This window comes from Elgaria multicarinata, chromosome 1, assembly GCF_023053635.1.
Source record: "Elgaria multicarinata webbii isolate HBS135686 ecotype San Diego chromosome 1, rElgMul1.1.pri, whole genome shotgun sequence".
In the NCBI taxonomy this organism is placed as follows: Eukaryota; Metazoa; Chordata; class Lepidosauria; order Squamata; family Anguidae; genus Elgaria; species Elgaria multicarinata.
Genome location: NC_086171.1, coordinates 114,592,933 through 114,609,822, shown reverse-complemented (window position 1 = coordinate 114,609,822; position 16,890 = coordinate 114,592,933). Strand labels below are relative to the sequence as shown.

Sequence of the window (16,890 nt, the reverse complement as noted above, 5' to 3'; positions counted from 1 at the left end):
CAGGCAGTAAAGCTGGCTTGAAGGATGCTAGAAGTTCTTTTCTGTCTGAATTGTGCCTTGAATAATGCATAACATTATGCACTAAGCATTATTATTTTTATAATAATAACATACTCCTCTGTGAACATAAGAAGAGCCATGCTGAATCAGACCAAGGGTTCATCTGGTCCATCACTCTGTTCACACAGTGGCCAACCAGCTGTTAACCAGGGACCAACAAAGCAGGACATGGTGCAACAGCACCCTCCCACCCATGTTCCCTAGCAACTGGTGCACACAGGCTTAACTGCTTCGGATACATATGCTCTTCAATGTGTTCTTAGAGCTCCAAATGAGTACATGATTCCCCATTCTGAAAAATGTCAAAAGCACCTTCACATGTGCAGTTAAGATGCGCACTCAGAAATGTCTCCAGTGTTTGTAGTGTATGAGGAACTGGGGCGTCTTCATGAACATTTGTGCTCCTAGGCAGTGATGCAGCTAGGTAATGGACTTAATGATGTTTTGTGTCCCCTCCCTCCCGCTTTATGCAGCCGTGTTTATTACTTGACCCTATTAACAGTTCTCTATTCCCCAACAACTACCATTCCATGCTTTACAACTGCTTCTACATCCCTGAGATGTTAGAACAACAATAACATGACTGTTTGCCAACCCAGAAATACCCCAAGCATCTGTGATTTCATATTTTAAACTTGCTTAACATGATAACACCAGCATGACTCTAGGAATAACATGGAAGTTGCTTCTGCTGCCCTGATGCCCTCATTGCCTGTCACTTTGGTTGGTCATTGGGACGGTGAGTGGCCTGCGGGAATCTAGACTTCATCCAATCCTAGACGCACCACTGCTCCTAGGTGTGCAGGGAGCCTTTAAATCAGATGCTTAGCTTCTTTCTTTCCTATGAGATAGGCTGCCATTACGATTTAGCCACACAAAAAATCATGTCTGAGCTAAACTTGAAGCCAGCTCTCCTGAGTTGAAGGCTCTTTCCTCCTTGCATTGGCCTTGGACATACAGGATGGTGGTCATGTAAAATGCCAGTTTCAGGCAATTAGAAACTTTTGTATTTTTCTATCACGATAACATTTACGATGGTTGTTCATTTTCAGGAGATTGTATTTAGGGACTCCTTTTGAAATGCATTTCAGAGGATGTGCATAAAATCATGTTAACTGACATTGTAATTTATTGTCCAGATGCTGATTTTTAATAGGTTTGTGGGTGCAAATTATGTGCTCTAAATGCTGCTTCACATCAGGTGGTGGCAAGACATAATTCAGTTGTCTTGTTGGAATAGGTCAAGGTGAGCTTGAAAATAAATCATCAGTAGTAGCAAAATTATATATATTGGTGGAAATTTAACATCTGGCATTGACAGTGAACAGCAGGGGAACCAAACTCATAAACAGAGCTACCTAATAAACTTTCTCCATGCACAACCCCATGCAAATATGTAGCAATTAAAAGCAAGTACTTGTCAATGGCATTTACAGTTCACCCACACTGAATGGATGGGGCCTATATAAATGTTCTTTAATATGGTCATAATATGCATCTGATATGACAGGCCTCCCCAGGGTTGAAACTTTATGGGACTGGCAGAGGAAAGGGCAACTTGAGCCTCGATAATTCTGGCCTCTGTGTTTTTGTACATTCCAGATAGTTCATTCCTGGCTGATTTCAAACTGCTCTTGTTGGGAGCCATAGGTCTGATCCAGCATGGGCACGTCTTATGTTCTTATATCTGGCAGATATTTGAGCCCCTTTTGGTTTTCTAGCCTTTTGTTTGTTTGTTTGTTTTGTTTGTAACCAGAACGTTGGACTTTGGAACTGATTCTGTATGCCAGTTCCTCAATTTCTAAGACTAAATAACTGCAGCTTAGTTAGTTCCGGAGAATCTGTGAGCCACGAGCAGGTAAAGGACATCGGGGCCCTGTTCTGAACCATATTGCAGGATAAGTGAGAGGCTGAAGGAGTATATGGGACGTGATTATGAATTTCATGCAGGAAACGAGCCATATGGAGCCCAGAGCCTCCTGTTGCTCATGTGTCCTGATGACTCGTATTCTTTTGTTGTCTTCCTTACATTCATCATGGTGCTTTTCTTTTTCTAGGGTGAACGTGGCCTTCCAGGTTTCCCTGGATTACATGGAATGCCGGCATCTAAGGTTCAAACCAAATGCTTCTTGTAACAATGGGTAGGATGTTAAAAAGTATCAAGGGATTTTCAAAAGCAAAAATAAAAATTCAAATTGCAGCGGTTACTCTCTTTGGTCACATTTGCTTTGAAATACTGACAAATAATATAGACGGGCAACTACACTCAACAAGGTGGTGAAGATGCGCAGGATAGCTATCTTCTGTTTTATCAATGAGGCTATGATATCATCATCTTCTCTGTACCACCCAATAGCCAACGCTTTCTGGGTGGTATACAAAAAGAGGCAACTAGCTCTTTGACAAAAAGAGGCAACTAGCTCTGGTGCTATGAAACGTCAAAAGAAGTTCTTATCCGAAATATAAAAAATGTTCAAAAAACTTTCAACCAAACTTGTACAACGCTCAACGTTTCGGATTTGGAGATCATTCGTCAGGGAGCTGTACAGCGAAATGAATTACTTTTTGAAGTAATTATAAATTTGAAACCTTATAGATATTTTTTACAAGACTGCAGTCGTGTTCATTCTGTCTCAGTCAGCAGTCTTGTTAAAAATATCTATAAGGTTTCAAATCTATAATTACTTCAAAAGGTAATTCATTTTGTTGTATAGCTCCTGATGAAGGATCTCCAAATCCGAAACGTTGAGCGTTGTACAAGTTTGGTTGAAAGTTTTTTGAACATTTGTTATATTTTGGATAAGAAAAACAAAGAAACCTCTTTTGACATTTCATAGCAACAGAGCTAGTTGCCTCTTTTTCTCATAGCCTTTTCATGGTGCTTTCCCCCTCTTTTTCTACAACGGTATACAAAAGTGCCAAGTGAACTATTCTCCAGGGCAGGATCTACACTACTGCTTATAACAGTAGCGACAACTGTTGGGGCCCAGGACACAACTATGTATACAGTTTTCAAATCGTTTTCAAGTTGCCGTATTCTGCCTGTTTCGTTCTGGCCCAGTATACTCTCCATCCCAATCAGGAAACTGCTCTACTCTATTATACCATTCAGATGATTTAAGGGAAACGCTCTCTCTCTGGGTTGTTGCCTAATGTCAGTCCAAAGTTTGTCTTGTGTGAAATATTCTTCAAATTGTATCAGAATTTATCACACTTGCGACAAGCTCTACTACATGTATTTGTTTTGAATTTAACCTTTTTATATTGAACCTGCTGAAAAGTATTGCAAATTGATTTTCACTCAGTGGAAGTACTTACGGCGTCACTCTTTCATGTACAATTGTTTGGTGATATTTTAAAGGAGTCCAGGCTATAAAAGGTGAAGACAGATGTGGTGGAGGTGGTCTAAATGCATAGAGTTATATCCAGTGCTACCCCTACTCAGAGTAGAGTCATTGAAATGAAGGGGACTTAAATTAGATTAACATTGGATACAACCCATTGGATATAATCCATACTTGCTGCAGCTTGAGGCATTTGTTTCCAGGACAGCAATTATTTCAAGGCACATCATACCACTTAAAACATTGCCTCTGCCGTCCCCCCAAATATGGTGTTACATTTAACATGTTTTGCTCCTTTTAATTTACTCCCTTTAATATTAAAATCAAAGTAATCTTTGTATATCTATTTTTTTTATCAAGGGTGACAGAGGACTAAAAGGAGACCAAGGAGTACCAGGAATTTATGGGAAAAAGGCAAGTTTGAATATAATATAGGAGTAGGAGATTTGTATTACTGCTGGAGATACAGGTTCTAGGAACATAAGAAGCTGTTTTTTACTGAGTCATCTAGGTCAATATTGTCAACACTGACTGGCAATGCCTCTCCAAGTTTCAGGCAAGAATTTTTATAGGTCTACTTGGAGATGCCAGGGATTGACCCTGGGACCTACTTCACGCAAAGCATGTGCTCTACCAATGAGTCACAGACACCCCCAGGTCTGAACTTCAAGTTGTATATAAGCTTCAGGGACTCATAAAAGGCTGCCATGGAGGAGGGGTGAGCTTTATAACCCTCCCCCCCCAATTCTTGACATATTCAAATATGAATTGGAGAAGAATTCTTGGCTTTCTTTCTCCCTGTCTTCTCTGAGAGCTGTGGGTGCAGGCCCTGGGAGCTGTGTGTAAAGAGAAGGAAAGAGAGAGGCATGTCTCTTCTCCGGTCTCCAGGGCCCTGGCTCTGTTTCCCTTTAGCGATCAATCTTTAGTTCTGATGTGCTGCTATGCAGTCCTCTGGATACCAGGAGGCCCAGATGAAGGAATAGGCCTCTCTTTGCATGCCACCTCACTGCTCCTGCTGCCACTACCTGGTCAGTCTCAATGAGAAAGTGTATTTTGGGGAGGAATTCCATTCCTCAGTTTGGCTTGGAAAATTTGGGAGGAAATTATCAGTTCATTTCAGGTTTGAGCAGGAGCTCAGCTCTATAATTGCTACTATTTATTATTTATTTTATTACATTTATATACCACCCCACAGCCGAAGCTCTCTGGACGGTTTACAACAATTAAAATAGTAATCATTAAAAGTATACAAAATTTAAAAAACATAAAAACAGTATAAAAAACTATGGCAATACAAATGTATTTCATATCAAATCTGAAAGCTTTTGATGTGGTGAAGCATGCATTTATACATAACTAGTATATCACTCAAATGGAAGAAAGCAAAGACATTCCGCAATGACTCCTACCTAGGGATGTATGAGAATTTCACTTTTGCTCACAAACCATGCGATCGTGCCGCAATTGAAGTTCTGAACGTGAGTGCGAGTCCATCGCAAATATTCGCAAATTGTTAAATGCGTGTTCGCATTCATGTCATTCCTGATTCCCAGTTCAATTTGTGCACATTTCCTAATTTGCACAAATTTTCTCTGTAGACTGGATTCAGCCCCATGTTACTCTGTGGGGGAAATTTGCGCAAAGTAGGACATTTGCACAGATTTGGGGAGATTCGTGCAAATCTCCCATTTGATCACTGTTGGAGTTGTGCAAGTTTCCCATTCGTATGAAGTGAGCCGCTATTGCAAATGGAAAATGGTCACAAGATAAGCCGCTTGACAGTGTTTGGAGAATCTTAGCAATTTCAAACATTGCTCGTTCATCCCTCCCTACTTCTAGCTTGGCCTTGGCAGGAGCTCTGTTTCCTCTCAGGTAATGCTGCTAGGCCTTAAAGTCACCCTCTACTTGCCCCTCCATGCCATTCAACTGTGCACTGCAAGTGTCCCAGGTTTGTGAGCAATGGCCCAATATATCTTCCAGCGACCACATCGAGAACTAATGAACTGACTTTTCAACGCGTGTAGATGAATGTTGTGCCATGCCATGGGTCAATTGTTCTGTAATTGCAACAGATGGTGTTGACGTATTGGCTTACTGTTGCTCAAACAATAGAATTATCTTGTATATTTATGTATTGATTTATTGTGTTTCTATAGCACCCAACTGGCAGATTGTAAACCTCAGGAAATCCCAAAGAACAATAAAATAACAAACAAAGCAATAAATACAACAGTGAATAGATCAAAATATTGAAATGCTAAAAATAGGAAAGAGCCAGCAGTGAAGCAACACATTAAAGATTAAATGTCCCTGAGAAGAGGAAGGTCTTGACAGCATCTAAATGTATACAAGTGGAGGCACCAGGTGGATCTTCTTGGGAAAGACGTTCCACAGAAGGTTCTTCTCCTGGTAGCCAACCTTTGCACCACTGAGGGCAGTGGCACTCAGAAAAGAGCTTCTGAAGATGATCTTAGCAAATGAGCAGGGACATACTAGTTTCTCTCTTATTTTTTTTAACAGGGTGCAAAAGGGGAAAAGGGTGTTGCAGGATTTCCAGGAATGCCTGGCCGACTTGTAAGTTTCTAATAGATTATGTCTCTCCCCCCCTTTTTTTTTTTTACTGTACTCTCTTATTATATTCTGTGAATAACAGCACCTTAACTATGTTGCCACAGGGGGATCCTGGGAGGAGTGGGAAGGACGGCACACCTGGAAATCCAGGCTTTAAGGTATTTAAAATACTGAATTTATTCATATACTATAGTATAGTTTACTTGTGTTAAGATTGTGCAAACATGTCCATATCAGTATTTGTGTGTGTGTGTGTTTATTATTGATTTGATTCATTATATTCTATCCCACCTTCCAGACAAATATTGTCTCCCAAAACAGTGCACAACTGTCAAGTAACGAGAAACAGGCCTTATGCTCAGGCTTACAAACTAAAATGACTGGGGCACGTAAGGAAAGGAGGGTGGCTGGAAAAGGGAGAGGAAGAAAATCACTTTGATAGTGCTAGAATGAAGCAGTCAGTCAGGTCCTGTTAGGGCCTGGCTGGCCTTCCTTTGCTCATGTTCTGGCTTGGATGCAGCTCCTTAGTGCTCTGTAGTCTTGTGGCTGGTGGCAGAGACTAAAATGTCTTTCCATTTGGTTCTACAATCAATGTCTTGCTCTGTAAGGAAGGCTGGTAGTAGGATCAAGAGAGGAAGGTGGATCAAGATAGGGACAAAATAAGACATTGGATAGCTTCAAGTAGGTCCTGCTGGCTGGAACTCTCTCCTACTAAGAGAGTAGGGAGATGTTGGGCCAGTTCGCCCAATCAAAATGAATCATGGTGGATTAAATAAGCCACCATGTTTGCAGACGCCCAGGGGCATCTTTTCCGTTAACCATCCCCTCCTCATAAGTTATTGTGGCATGTGAACCTGTTGAGGGTGAGTTGTTGGCATAGCTAACAAACCACCCCAAAACCATGAGCTGTTTTTAATGGGCGCCCACTAACCACAGTGGCTTGTTAAAGTTGAACTTGATTGTGGGATCCTGGTTGTTGTCTCAGTAGGAAGCTAAAGCCAACTGAAGTCTTATGTAGGCTGACAAGACATGTAGTGTGATCAGCTCTGCCTACCTGGAGGAGCTGCATGGAATGTTAAAAAGCTCTCTCCTGACTCTGTAGCCTGGGACTTCTACAATGGAGATGGAAGTTCTTCCACGTACTCATCTTCTGAGCCAGAGGACAATGCCAGGGCGGTGTTCTCTGATTGGGAGGGCCCAGAATAAGGCACTCTTTGTCCTACTCCTGAGGAAGCAGCCGGTGTCTCACCTTCCCCAGAAACTTCTGCTGCACATTGGAAGGCCCGTGGGCTGGGCATCATGAAGTTCCAAGGCAACTGGCATTTAGGGGAGAGTTCTTTGTGGCAAACCTCCCCAAGTTAAGTGATAAGGCATATTTAGAGTATCTTTTCCATGCACTGAAAGGAAGTATGAAAGGGTCCCTGTGGGCTAGCCACTAAACCTGCTTCCAAACCTCTTTATGAAACCTTTTTAATGGCCTTTGATTTGGGGCTCTTCTCCAGTTTTTTTTTTTGACTACTTCCCATTACCTCAGGAATCCATTGAGCATACAGAGAAATCCCTGTTTTTCGCGCATGGTGCGATTTTGTCTTCACTCATGGCTGAAGATGAGAAATAGAAGCAATGCTGAGAGTGCAGTGGATTGTCGCCTGAATAATCTTTCATTCTATTCGTGTGGAGGTCAATGCATTACTTTCAATCTTATTTTTAATGTATGTTTTTGATTGGGGGATGGAATCACATTCTCCGGTTTCTCATAGATGATTCTAAAACAGAACAAGAAAGGGAGTTTACAGTACTTTTTTCTTCCCAATTTGCTTGAAAACTGTAAAAGCAGTAGTCTCTAATTTCTGCTGAAGTAAAAATTTTGTCAGCTTGCCTTTTAACATCTGTTCTCTATAAAACATCACTTTACTTTGGGCTCATTGTAATCAAAATCAGAGAATTTTAACAAGCGAGGCATCTTTGGAGATTTCTGCTGGAGTCTTCCTTATTTTCTTAGAAAAAAAATCAGAAACATATTTATTCTTGGAAACAATAAGAGGAATACTTTGTAGCACACCAATTCCATACTCCCTGCAATTCGGCCTCTGTGTAGCCATACACATGGGGATGTTCCTCTGTGGAATGATCCAAATACAATCCTTATTTGCGGAATGGGCGAGTTTTCATCTCTCCCCGCCCCCCATCTCTTTCCATTGATTCTAAAAATGCTCCGAATATTAGGTGCAGCAAACCTCAGCCGCCTTACTAGAGATTTCGACAGGCATGGTTTGCGGAACTCCACAACATGAGCCCTTCACGGTTGTGGAATTTCCTAAAGGTGTAGCCTGCGCACCTAGCATAGAATGCTCCCTGTGATCGTCCCATCCCTGCAGCACAGTCAAGTATCTTGTGAGAGTCGCCTTGTCTCACAAGCAGTGGGATATTGCAGACTTCTTGCTACTTCTTTGGAAACTGCAGTTAACAAATCAGGGACCAGCTTTGGGATCATTCACTCCCATTCCACCCCTCCTTCCAGGACCAGAAGCAAATCCACCCCTTAGGCCTCCCTTCCCTAATGGTTTTGGCAGTTGGTCAGCACTAACATTAACTATGGTTCAAGGCTAACTAGGGTTTTCCCCAAGCTAAGATCTGAGACTCACTTCAAACTGCAATTTTAAAATTCTGGATGAAGGCAAAATGAATTGCCTAAACTCGGGGCCCAGAGCAATATATGGGTGGGGGGCTGGATTGCCCCCAAGCAGGTCCTTCACAGGCCAGCTAATACCAGTGGATATGGCCACAGCAACTGGTGTCATTGCCCCACCTATTTCAGCCTTTCTCCATGCTGAGAGAGGCATGGCGTTCCTGTAGGGGTGGTCTCTGATCTGAGATTGGAGATAACGGTGAGGATTCTGCCATGGGGAGGGGGGCTTGACGCCATGCCCCATGCCCTGGATGAACCCATGGCTCCGTAGGTCAGATTGGGCAACCTGGTGGGTTGGATTTGGTCTGTGGTCTCGGTTCTGTACCCCTGGCCTAAACAATTGCACTGATAAACTGCTTAACCATTATTAAATGAGGCAGGAGGAAAGAGCCCAGCGTTTCTGAGACTGGCTCCTATTTAATTAACTGGGTTTATAAGGAAGTCAGTAGTACCTTGGTGCCATCCCTTCCTATTCGGGGGTGAATTTAACTAACGCTAGTCTCGGGTCACAGAACACTTTTCTCTACACAGTGGGAAAACACTCAGTGGTGGAGTTTGTAGGGGGTACTCACCACACAACATGTTCCAGCTCCACAGTTATGTGGGTGTGGCCTCCTGTGGAGTGGCGTAAAAGTCAACACAGTGTTTGATTGACAGTTCCTCTACCCTCTCTCCTTCCCCTGTCCTCCCAATGGTATTCCAGCAGCCATTGTTGCAAAAACAAACAAACACCCCACAACCAATCCCAGCGGCTCTTCTAGAATGGCAGTCTCTCTTTTTGCCACTCTTCCCAGGGAACTCTATGGCCACTGGGAAACTCCACTCCACTCAACAGGAAACTCCACGGAGCCCTCCAGACAACATGGAACACAACGGTTGTGTAGCAGCTCTCCCTCTGCACAGCGTGGAGATTCAGGGTGGTTTAAAAAACCCCACAAAAAACCTTCACCATGGGGTGGAGTTTTCCCTCCAGACAACACATTTCTCTACAGTGGTGTAATAACTCCATGTTAGTGGAGTTGTTACAACACCATTGAGAAAAGCGTTGTGTGAACTGAGCCAAAAGCTTATGTACTCCATGTGCACCTTATTACACAGAGGAATCATCCATGAAAACCATTTTTGAAGAGACTTGTGTTCTGACATGCAACAATCACAAATTCTTGTTCTCTGAAGGCAGCGTGCCAGGGAATATTACAGTCCTAAGTGAGGAAAACTGACTTGTGGCCAACAATCACTTACTTTGTGTGGAAAGGCAATTGTGCCTCAATGTCTAGATTACACACTGCCCTAAAACTAGTTGGAATAGCTCATGTACAGTGAACACACTGCATAGTTTCCTATAATCTGCTCTAGTTAAGATGGTATTGTATCAGTGCACATAAACACAATAAGAGTTCAAGACTGGTGACAAGGTTCTCAGGCAAAGACATCTGTTTAGGCTGACCATGTCATAGCCTATGCATCCATATGCTAAAGAATGAGATAGGAGGGATGCTTAAGCATGGAGAGCGCCATCCATCCTTAGTTCTGTCCAGGTGATCAGCCAATGCAGAGTGGGAGGAGCAGCAGAGGCGATCTTCTCCCTGTTCTCCTGCCTTACAGATTTAGCTAGACATATTTTTCAGTCCATCTAGCTAGGATGCTTTGTAGGGGGAGAGAAGGAGGCTGAAAGAGGCTCAGGATAACCAATGACGGAATGCTATCTCCAAACTCAGAAGGCTTTTACGAGCAATCCTGTGGTCCCTTGGATGCTGTCCCAGGGACTATAGGATTGCTCTCTCCATGTATAGAAGGAGGGTGATGCTCTTCTTTGATCAGTAGAATGGCCCAAAGGAGCCGACTCCAGTGCCCATCTAACAGATCCCACAATTTGGGGTGATATAATTCAGTAATAGACGTGCATCAACAAAATGAAATGAGGATTCCAGAAAAAAAGCCAGGCAACAATTTTGGTGGGAATGTTTCACCCAGGCAGCCCCTATGCAAGTAAACCTAAAACAATTTGATCATTTCTAGCTCTTGACTGCAGCCTCTAGCACTGGACTAGGCACCATTCCAGAGGGTTCTCTTACATCCAGGAGCACATTTTGGAGGTGGGCGGGCTTGAGAGGCTGCAGTAAGGAGAGCATGACTGGAAGTTTGGATGCAGCCCTTTGGATTCCAGACAAGGTCTGCAATCCAGATGTGTGCGGGAGACTTTTAAGAGTGGCTTGTGTTGGCTGTTGGGGGGGGGGGCTGTGCTGAAGAATGAGTTAGCTACACAAGATAATGTATTATTTTTCTGACTAATTATTTGTATTAGCCCTATATTGTCTGAATAAAGCTCATGCTCCTTTGTGAAATGAAGTCCCAAACCAGGCACTAAAAAGTTTTCATTTTAGCTGATTATTTAAATGTATGTCATCAATATTTAGGGAGAAGCTGGACAACCAGGTTCTGCAGGACCAGAAGGAAGGTGGGGTGATCCTGTAAGTTTTTTTTTTAAAAAAAGTTTTGTACTTAGTTATATTTTGCACTTATCTCTTGCTGTACTTTACCATGATTCAGCATTTTCCAGGAAAAATACAAACTAAATGACATTAGTTAAAACCCATCTATGAAGTTAGAAAGTTAGGAGGGACTTGTGTGGGCTATCTAGTTTATGTACAATAGTACATAATTTACTGGCTGGACAGAAGTTGGGTGTGTGGTCAGTGCAATGAACTCCTGGACCTCAGAAAACAGGTTTGCTCCCTTGAGGAGAAGCTGAGAGCTTAGTTTTGGTATTGAAAACAAACTCCTAGGCTGACCATGTGTTCAGCAGCACCTAGGTTCTTGATTCTGAGCCATTTGCTGTCAAATAATTTAAGTTCATCTTGCTCTCGAACAGGTGTGGATGACTTCAGGCTTAAGGATCTGCTTTACCTTTTACTAGAACCCCAAAGTCCACAAACCAGAACCAGTGCAAAATAATGGCTCAGAATTGAGTATACTAAATACACTTTCTACGGTAGTAAGCCCCTTTGAACACAGTGGGAAGCATAGGATTTTATTTTATTTATTCATTTATTTTATTTAAAACGTTTGTATCCCGCCCTATATATCCCGCCCTATATAGGATCTCAGGGCGGCATACAGATAAAATTATACAATATAAAACAATAAAAGCACACAGCTAAAAAACAAATTAAACCATTAATGAAGCTAAAACCAGCATAGAATTTCCAAGCGATAAAACCAATTAAAACAGTTAAAACAATGTGCGAGCTTGGTGAATTTAGCCATCAATAGCTTTGTTAAAACGCCATGTCTTGTTGCTGGAATAATGTCAGTGTTGGTGCCAGTCGGGCCTCCAAGGGGTGGGCATTCTACGGTCGGATTGCACTATGTAGATCCCAGTCACTGTGACGAATCTACCCACCAGTTCTAAACATAACTAGAATGTATCTGCAATTGAAAAAAAATGCTGAGCCTGAGTTTCAAATTTTAAAAAGGCCAGAATGAGTCACTTCTGGATTACTGGCCTGCATAAACATTTGATGAGCAAGAAATCTGGAACCAGCTTCTGCTGATTTTTGAATTAAATCTGCAATTTCTATGTCCTGAATTATGAGGTGCTAAATATGTAATTCACAAAATTGTGAATTAATTAGTGAATGCCCAATCATTGATGTATTTATTTATTTTGTTGTCTATCATCAAACAAAATCTCTCTGAGTAGTTTAGAAGTAAAATACAATGTGAAAATGAAATCTAAAACAACAGGATAAAACCGGAAGCAGAGGACATTAGCATGATAGATCAAAAAGGACTAAGAATATTTCCAATTGACAGTTTTTCATGTGAATGAGCATCAGAGAAGCTATCGTGTACTGTAGTTTCACTGGTCTGAAACTAGAATACAGTGAAGAAGAAGGAAATTGGGTCAGGAGAAACATACGATACCTTTCCACGTCCAAAAATCTCTGCTAGTAGGAGAGGCTTGACGAACATGCCTGGACTACAGTATGCATTTTTGCTCATTGCGCTGACTTCAGCCATATTTGGTGCCAGGAAAATCAGTGTTTGAATTCCCTATAAACAAACAATGTTCTACAGCTGCCAATGAACGTTAGGAACAGAGATCTTAAAGAAAAATTGGTCTGTATTGTATTATCTGTTAGCCACTTTGAATCTATAAAAAGGCGGGATATAATTCCTGAAAGATAACCAGAGAGGTAACTTTCCATGTGAATTGCAGGTCCTCTTTGTTAACTACTTCACCTTGCAAAAGAGCTGTCCTAATGCACACCTTGGTTTATGTGAAAGATAAAAGGCCTACTTCATGTGTAATGAGAAAACATTGCTTCCCATTATGCAAACGTTCAGCCCTCCCTTTCATCTCCTCCTCTTTTGTGCCTCTTTCGTGGAGGAAACTGGAAATTTTTGCTTCTGATTTTAAACAAACCACTGTTCCTTCTGACATCCAAAATTGAACTGTGGTTAGTCGGTATCAGACTATCACTTCCCACTATGTCTGAACTGGGCCTGTGTTAAAAGTGATTCATTTCATAAAACATTGTTAAACTTGATTAGTATGCCTAATGCTAACACACACACTGGCAATTTTTGAAAAGATTTGCATACACATCGAAGACAAACTGGAATTTTGAGGCCTGTGGGAAACCATATTATACTTTTTGTTTATTAACGTCTTGATCTGTCAGGAGTTTCCCTGAAGGAATCTTTCTTGGCAGGTAGACTTAAGATATATTATTTAGTTGTTTGTTTATTTAAAGCATTTTAAGTTGTGTTTTATGGGTACACCCTCACACATCAAGGCACAATTAAGAGGAAAGGCAAGAAATGCAGATAAAAATTGCCACATTAACAATCATACAGGATACATGGAGAAGCTGTTCTCAAATACGTAATCTAATTACAATCCCGGATTAAACACAGTACTGAAGAGGAAGGTCTTCAAGCTTCACCAGAATCCCTGCATAGAGAAGGGGCAAGCCAACGAGAAGGAAGTTCCACAGTTTGGGGAACTAATATGTAATTGCTGCTAAAATATCCATTAATTTTAGCAGCTCAGTTCTTAATCAATTAAGATCTGACTGATTAGAACTTGTCAGCAAGCCTAGCCATCTCTTTCAATTGAAGCCAGAACAATTACATCACTTAACTCTAAATCCATAGCAACTTCATCATTTTAGTCCTTTTACCTTTCATCGCAATACACTAATAGAAAGCTACAGTGAGATTATAATGATCCACAAGTATCACTTTCTGGCCTCTGGTGCTCTGTCTTTTACAGCGCAATTCCAGTAGCAATGGTTTATGTAATCTGCTACCACGGCTAACTGCAGTACTGGGAGGAGACTTTCTTATGTCCTCCAAACTGTAGTAAATTAATCAACAGAATTCCCTTTCAGCTTTACAAAGAAAAATCTCCATCTGGAATAGCATCTCCACCTGGCTGGAAGTTAGAGTCAATCTTTGGCCTCACTGGGAGGGAAGGACATCCTGCTTTCCCAGGCTGGCCCTGAATTTTCAGTTGGGAGCATGGTTCCAAGGAGCTCTACATACCTCTCTCTTTTAAGACCTTCCCCTGTCCTCCCCCAATCTGCATCTTTCAACTTGAATCTTCAACTGAATGCTCCTGGCTTTGATCAGTCCTGCACTTGAGTGCTTAACTAGGGAGGTTGTGGGCTCTTCCACACTAGAAGCATTCAAGAGGCAGCTGGACAACCATCTGTCAGGTATGCTTTAGGGTGGATTCCTGCATTGAGCAGGGGGTTGGACTCGATGGCCTTATAGGCCTCTTCCAACTCTGTTATTCTATGATTACCCTAAAGGAGTTTACTGTTACCACACTTCTTCTCAAGGTCATGACTTCCATTGTAAGCCTATGCGGCAGAGTCTTGCTATTTACTGTTTTACTCTGTACAGCACCATGTACATTGATGGTGCTATATAAATAAATAATAATAATAATAGGTTCACAGAGGTTGGTGCATTGTCTACTAAAAGAATGTTCTGTCATTTGATACTCCAGCTCGGTCTTGCTTTTGGTTGATGGTCAATTATTCTTTCCAATGGGTCTTCAGAATTAGTTTTGCCTAATTTTTAATCCAACCCAGCCTGTACCAGTAAAAGGAACTGGTGCAAAGCTGAGGTTCAAAGCCCCCACAAATCCTATTTAGAAAACTGTCCTCTCCCCTATGAATGAGGAAATATGTGATGAGATGGCTTAAGAAAAACAATGATTATACATGTAAAGCACTGGGCAAAATTTCACTGCCTATTGTTCCTGCTGATCCCTTGAGACAACTGGGATTGTGAGCTGGGGAGGTGAGGGAAGGCTGAATGAGAGGTTGCACAGTCAGGCCTCCATTATTATTATTATTATTATTATCATCGTTGCTGTTGTTGTTGTCGTCATTATTCTATTTATTTATATCCGACCTTTTCCCCAGTACTGGGACTCAAGGTGGTTTACAAGATTAAAACATGTACAACATATAAATATAAATTTACAAAAGTTAAAATAGCCAGTACCTTCCCTATCAGTAGCTTCAATGGCTTCGCCTGCCAGTATTTCAGCTGCCAGTAGCTTCAACGGCTTCACTTGCCAGTACCATCCCTGCCAGTAGCGTAAACGGTTTAACTTTCCAGTACCTTCCCTGCCAGTAGCTTCAACGGCTTCACTTGCCAGTACTTGCCTTACCAGCAGCTTCTACGGCTTGACTTGCCAGTACTTGCCTTGCCAGTAGCTTCTATGGCTTCACTTGGCAGTACCATCTCTGCTAGTAGCTTCTACGGTTTCACTTGCCAGTACTTGCCTTGCCAGCAGCTTCTACGGCTTCTCTTGCCAGTACTTGCCTTGCCAACAGCTTCAACGGCTTCTCTTGCCAGTACTTGCCTTGCAGTAGCTTCAACGGCTTCACTTGCCAGTACTTGCCTTGCCAGCAGCTTCAACGGCTTCACTTGCCAGTACTTGCCTTGCCAGCAGCTTCTACGGCTTCACTTGCCAGTACTTGCCTTGCCAGCAGCTTCTACGGCTTCACTTGCCAGTACTTGCCTTGCCAGCAGCTTCAACGGCTTCACTTGCCAGTACTTGCCTTGCCAGTAGCTTCAATGGCTTCACTTGCCAGTACTTGCCTTGCCAGTAGCTTCAACGGCTTCACTTGCCAGTACTTGCCTTGCCAGTAGCTTCAATGGCTTCACTTGCCAATACCTTCCCTGCCAGTAGCTTCACCAGCTTCTCTTGCCAGTATTTAGCTGCCAGTAGCTTCAACGGCTTCACTTGCCAGTACTTGTCTTGCCAGTAGCTTCAACGGCTTCACTTGCCAGTACTTGCCTTACCAGCAGCTTCTACGGCTTCACTTGCCAGTACTCGCCTTGCCAGCAGCTTCTATGGCTTCACCTGCCAGTACTTGCCTTGCCAGCAGCTTCAAAGGCTTCACTTGCCAGTACTTGCCTTCCCAGTAGCTTCAACGGCTTCACTTGCCAGTACTTGCCTTGCCAGTAGCTTCAACGGCTTCACTTGCCAATACTTGCCTTGCCAGTAGCTTCAACGGCTTCACTTGCCAGTACTTGCCTTGCCAGCAGCTTCTACGGCTTCACTTGCCAGTACTTGCCTTGCCAGCAGCTTCAACGGCTTCACTTGCCAGTACTTGCCTTGCCAGCAGCTTCAACGGCTTCACTTGCCAGTACTTGCCTTGCCAGCAGCTTCAACGGCTTCACTTGCCAGTACTTCCCTTGCCAGCAGCTTCAACGGCTTCACTTGCCAGTACTTGCCTTGCCAGTAGCTTCTACGACTTCACTTGCCAGTATTTCAGCTGCCAGTAGCTTCTACGGCTTCACTTGCCAGTACTTGTCTTGCCAGTAGCTTCAATGGCTTCACTTGCCAATACCTTCCCTGGCAGTAGCTTCACCAGCTTCTCTTGCCAGTATTTCAGCTGCCAGTAGCTTCAATCGCTTCACTTGCCAGTACTTGCCTTGCCAGTAGCTTCAACGGCTTCACTTGTCAGTACTTGCCTTGCAAGTAGCTTCAACGGCTTCACTTGCCAATACCTTCCTTGCCAGTAGCTTCTACGACTTCACTTGCCAGTATTTCAGCTGCCAGTAGCTTCTACGGCTTCACTTGCCAGTACTTGCCTTGCCAGCAGCTTCTACGGCTTCACTTGCCAGTACTTGCCTTGCCAGTACGTTCAACGGCTTCACTTGCCAATACTTGCCTTGCCAGTAGATTCAACG

At 42.7% G+C, this 16,890-nt stretch overlaps 1 protein-coding gene across 1 annotated transcript in view; it reads left to right on the top strand.

Moving 5' to 3' along the window:
- LOC134402065 (collagen alpha-1(XXI) chain-like) overlaps window positions 1–11,546 on the top strand; it is a 43,484-nt gene extending 31,938 nt beyond the window's left edge. Inside the window, exons 11-16 of the mRNA XM_063131433.1 lie at window positions 2,118–2,171; window positions 3,765–3,818; window positions 5,925–5,978; window positions 6,080–6,133; window positions 11,082–11,122; window positions 11,537–11,546. Coding sequence (XP_062987503.1) covers window positions 2,118–2,171; window positions 3,765–3,818; window positions 5,925–5,978; window positions 6,080–6,133; window positions 11,082–11,122; window positions 11,537–11,546 — 267 coding nt within the window. The remainder of the gene's footprint in view (window positions 1–2,117; window positions 2,172–3,764; window positions 3,819–5,924; window positions 5,979–6,079; window positions 6,134–11,081; window positions 11,123–11,536) is intronic.
- Window positions 11,547–16,890: the final 5,344 nt, after the last annotated feature.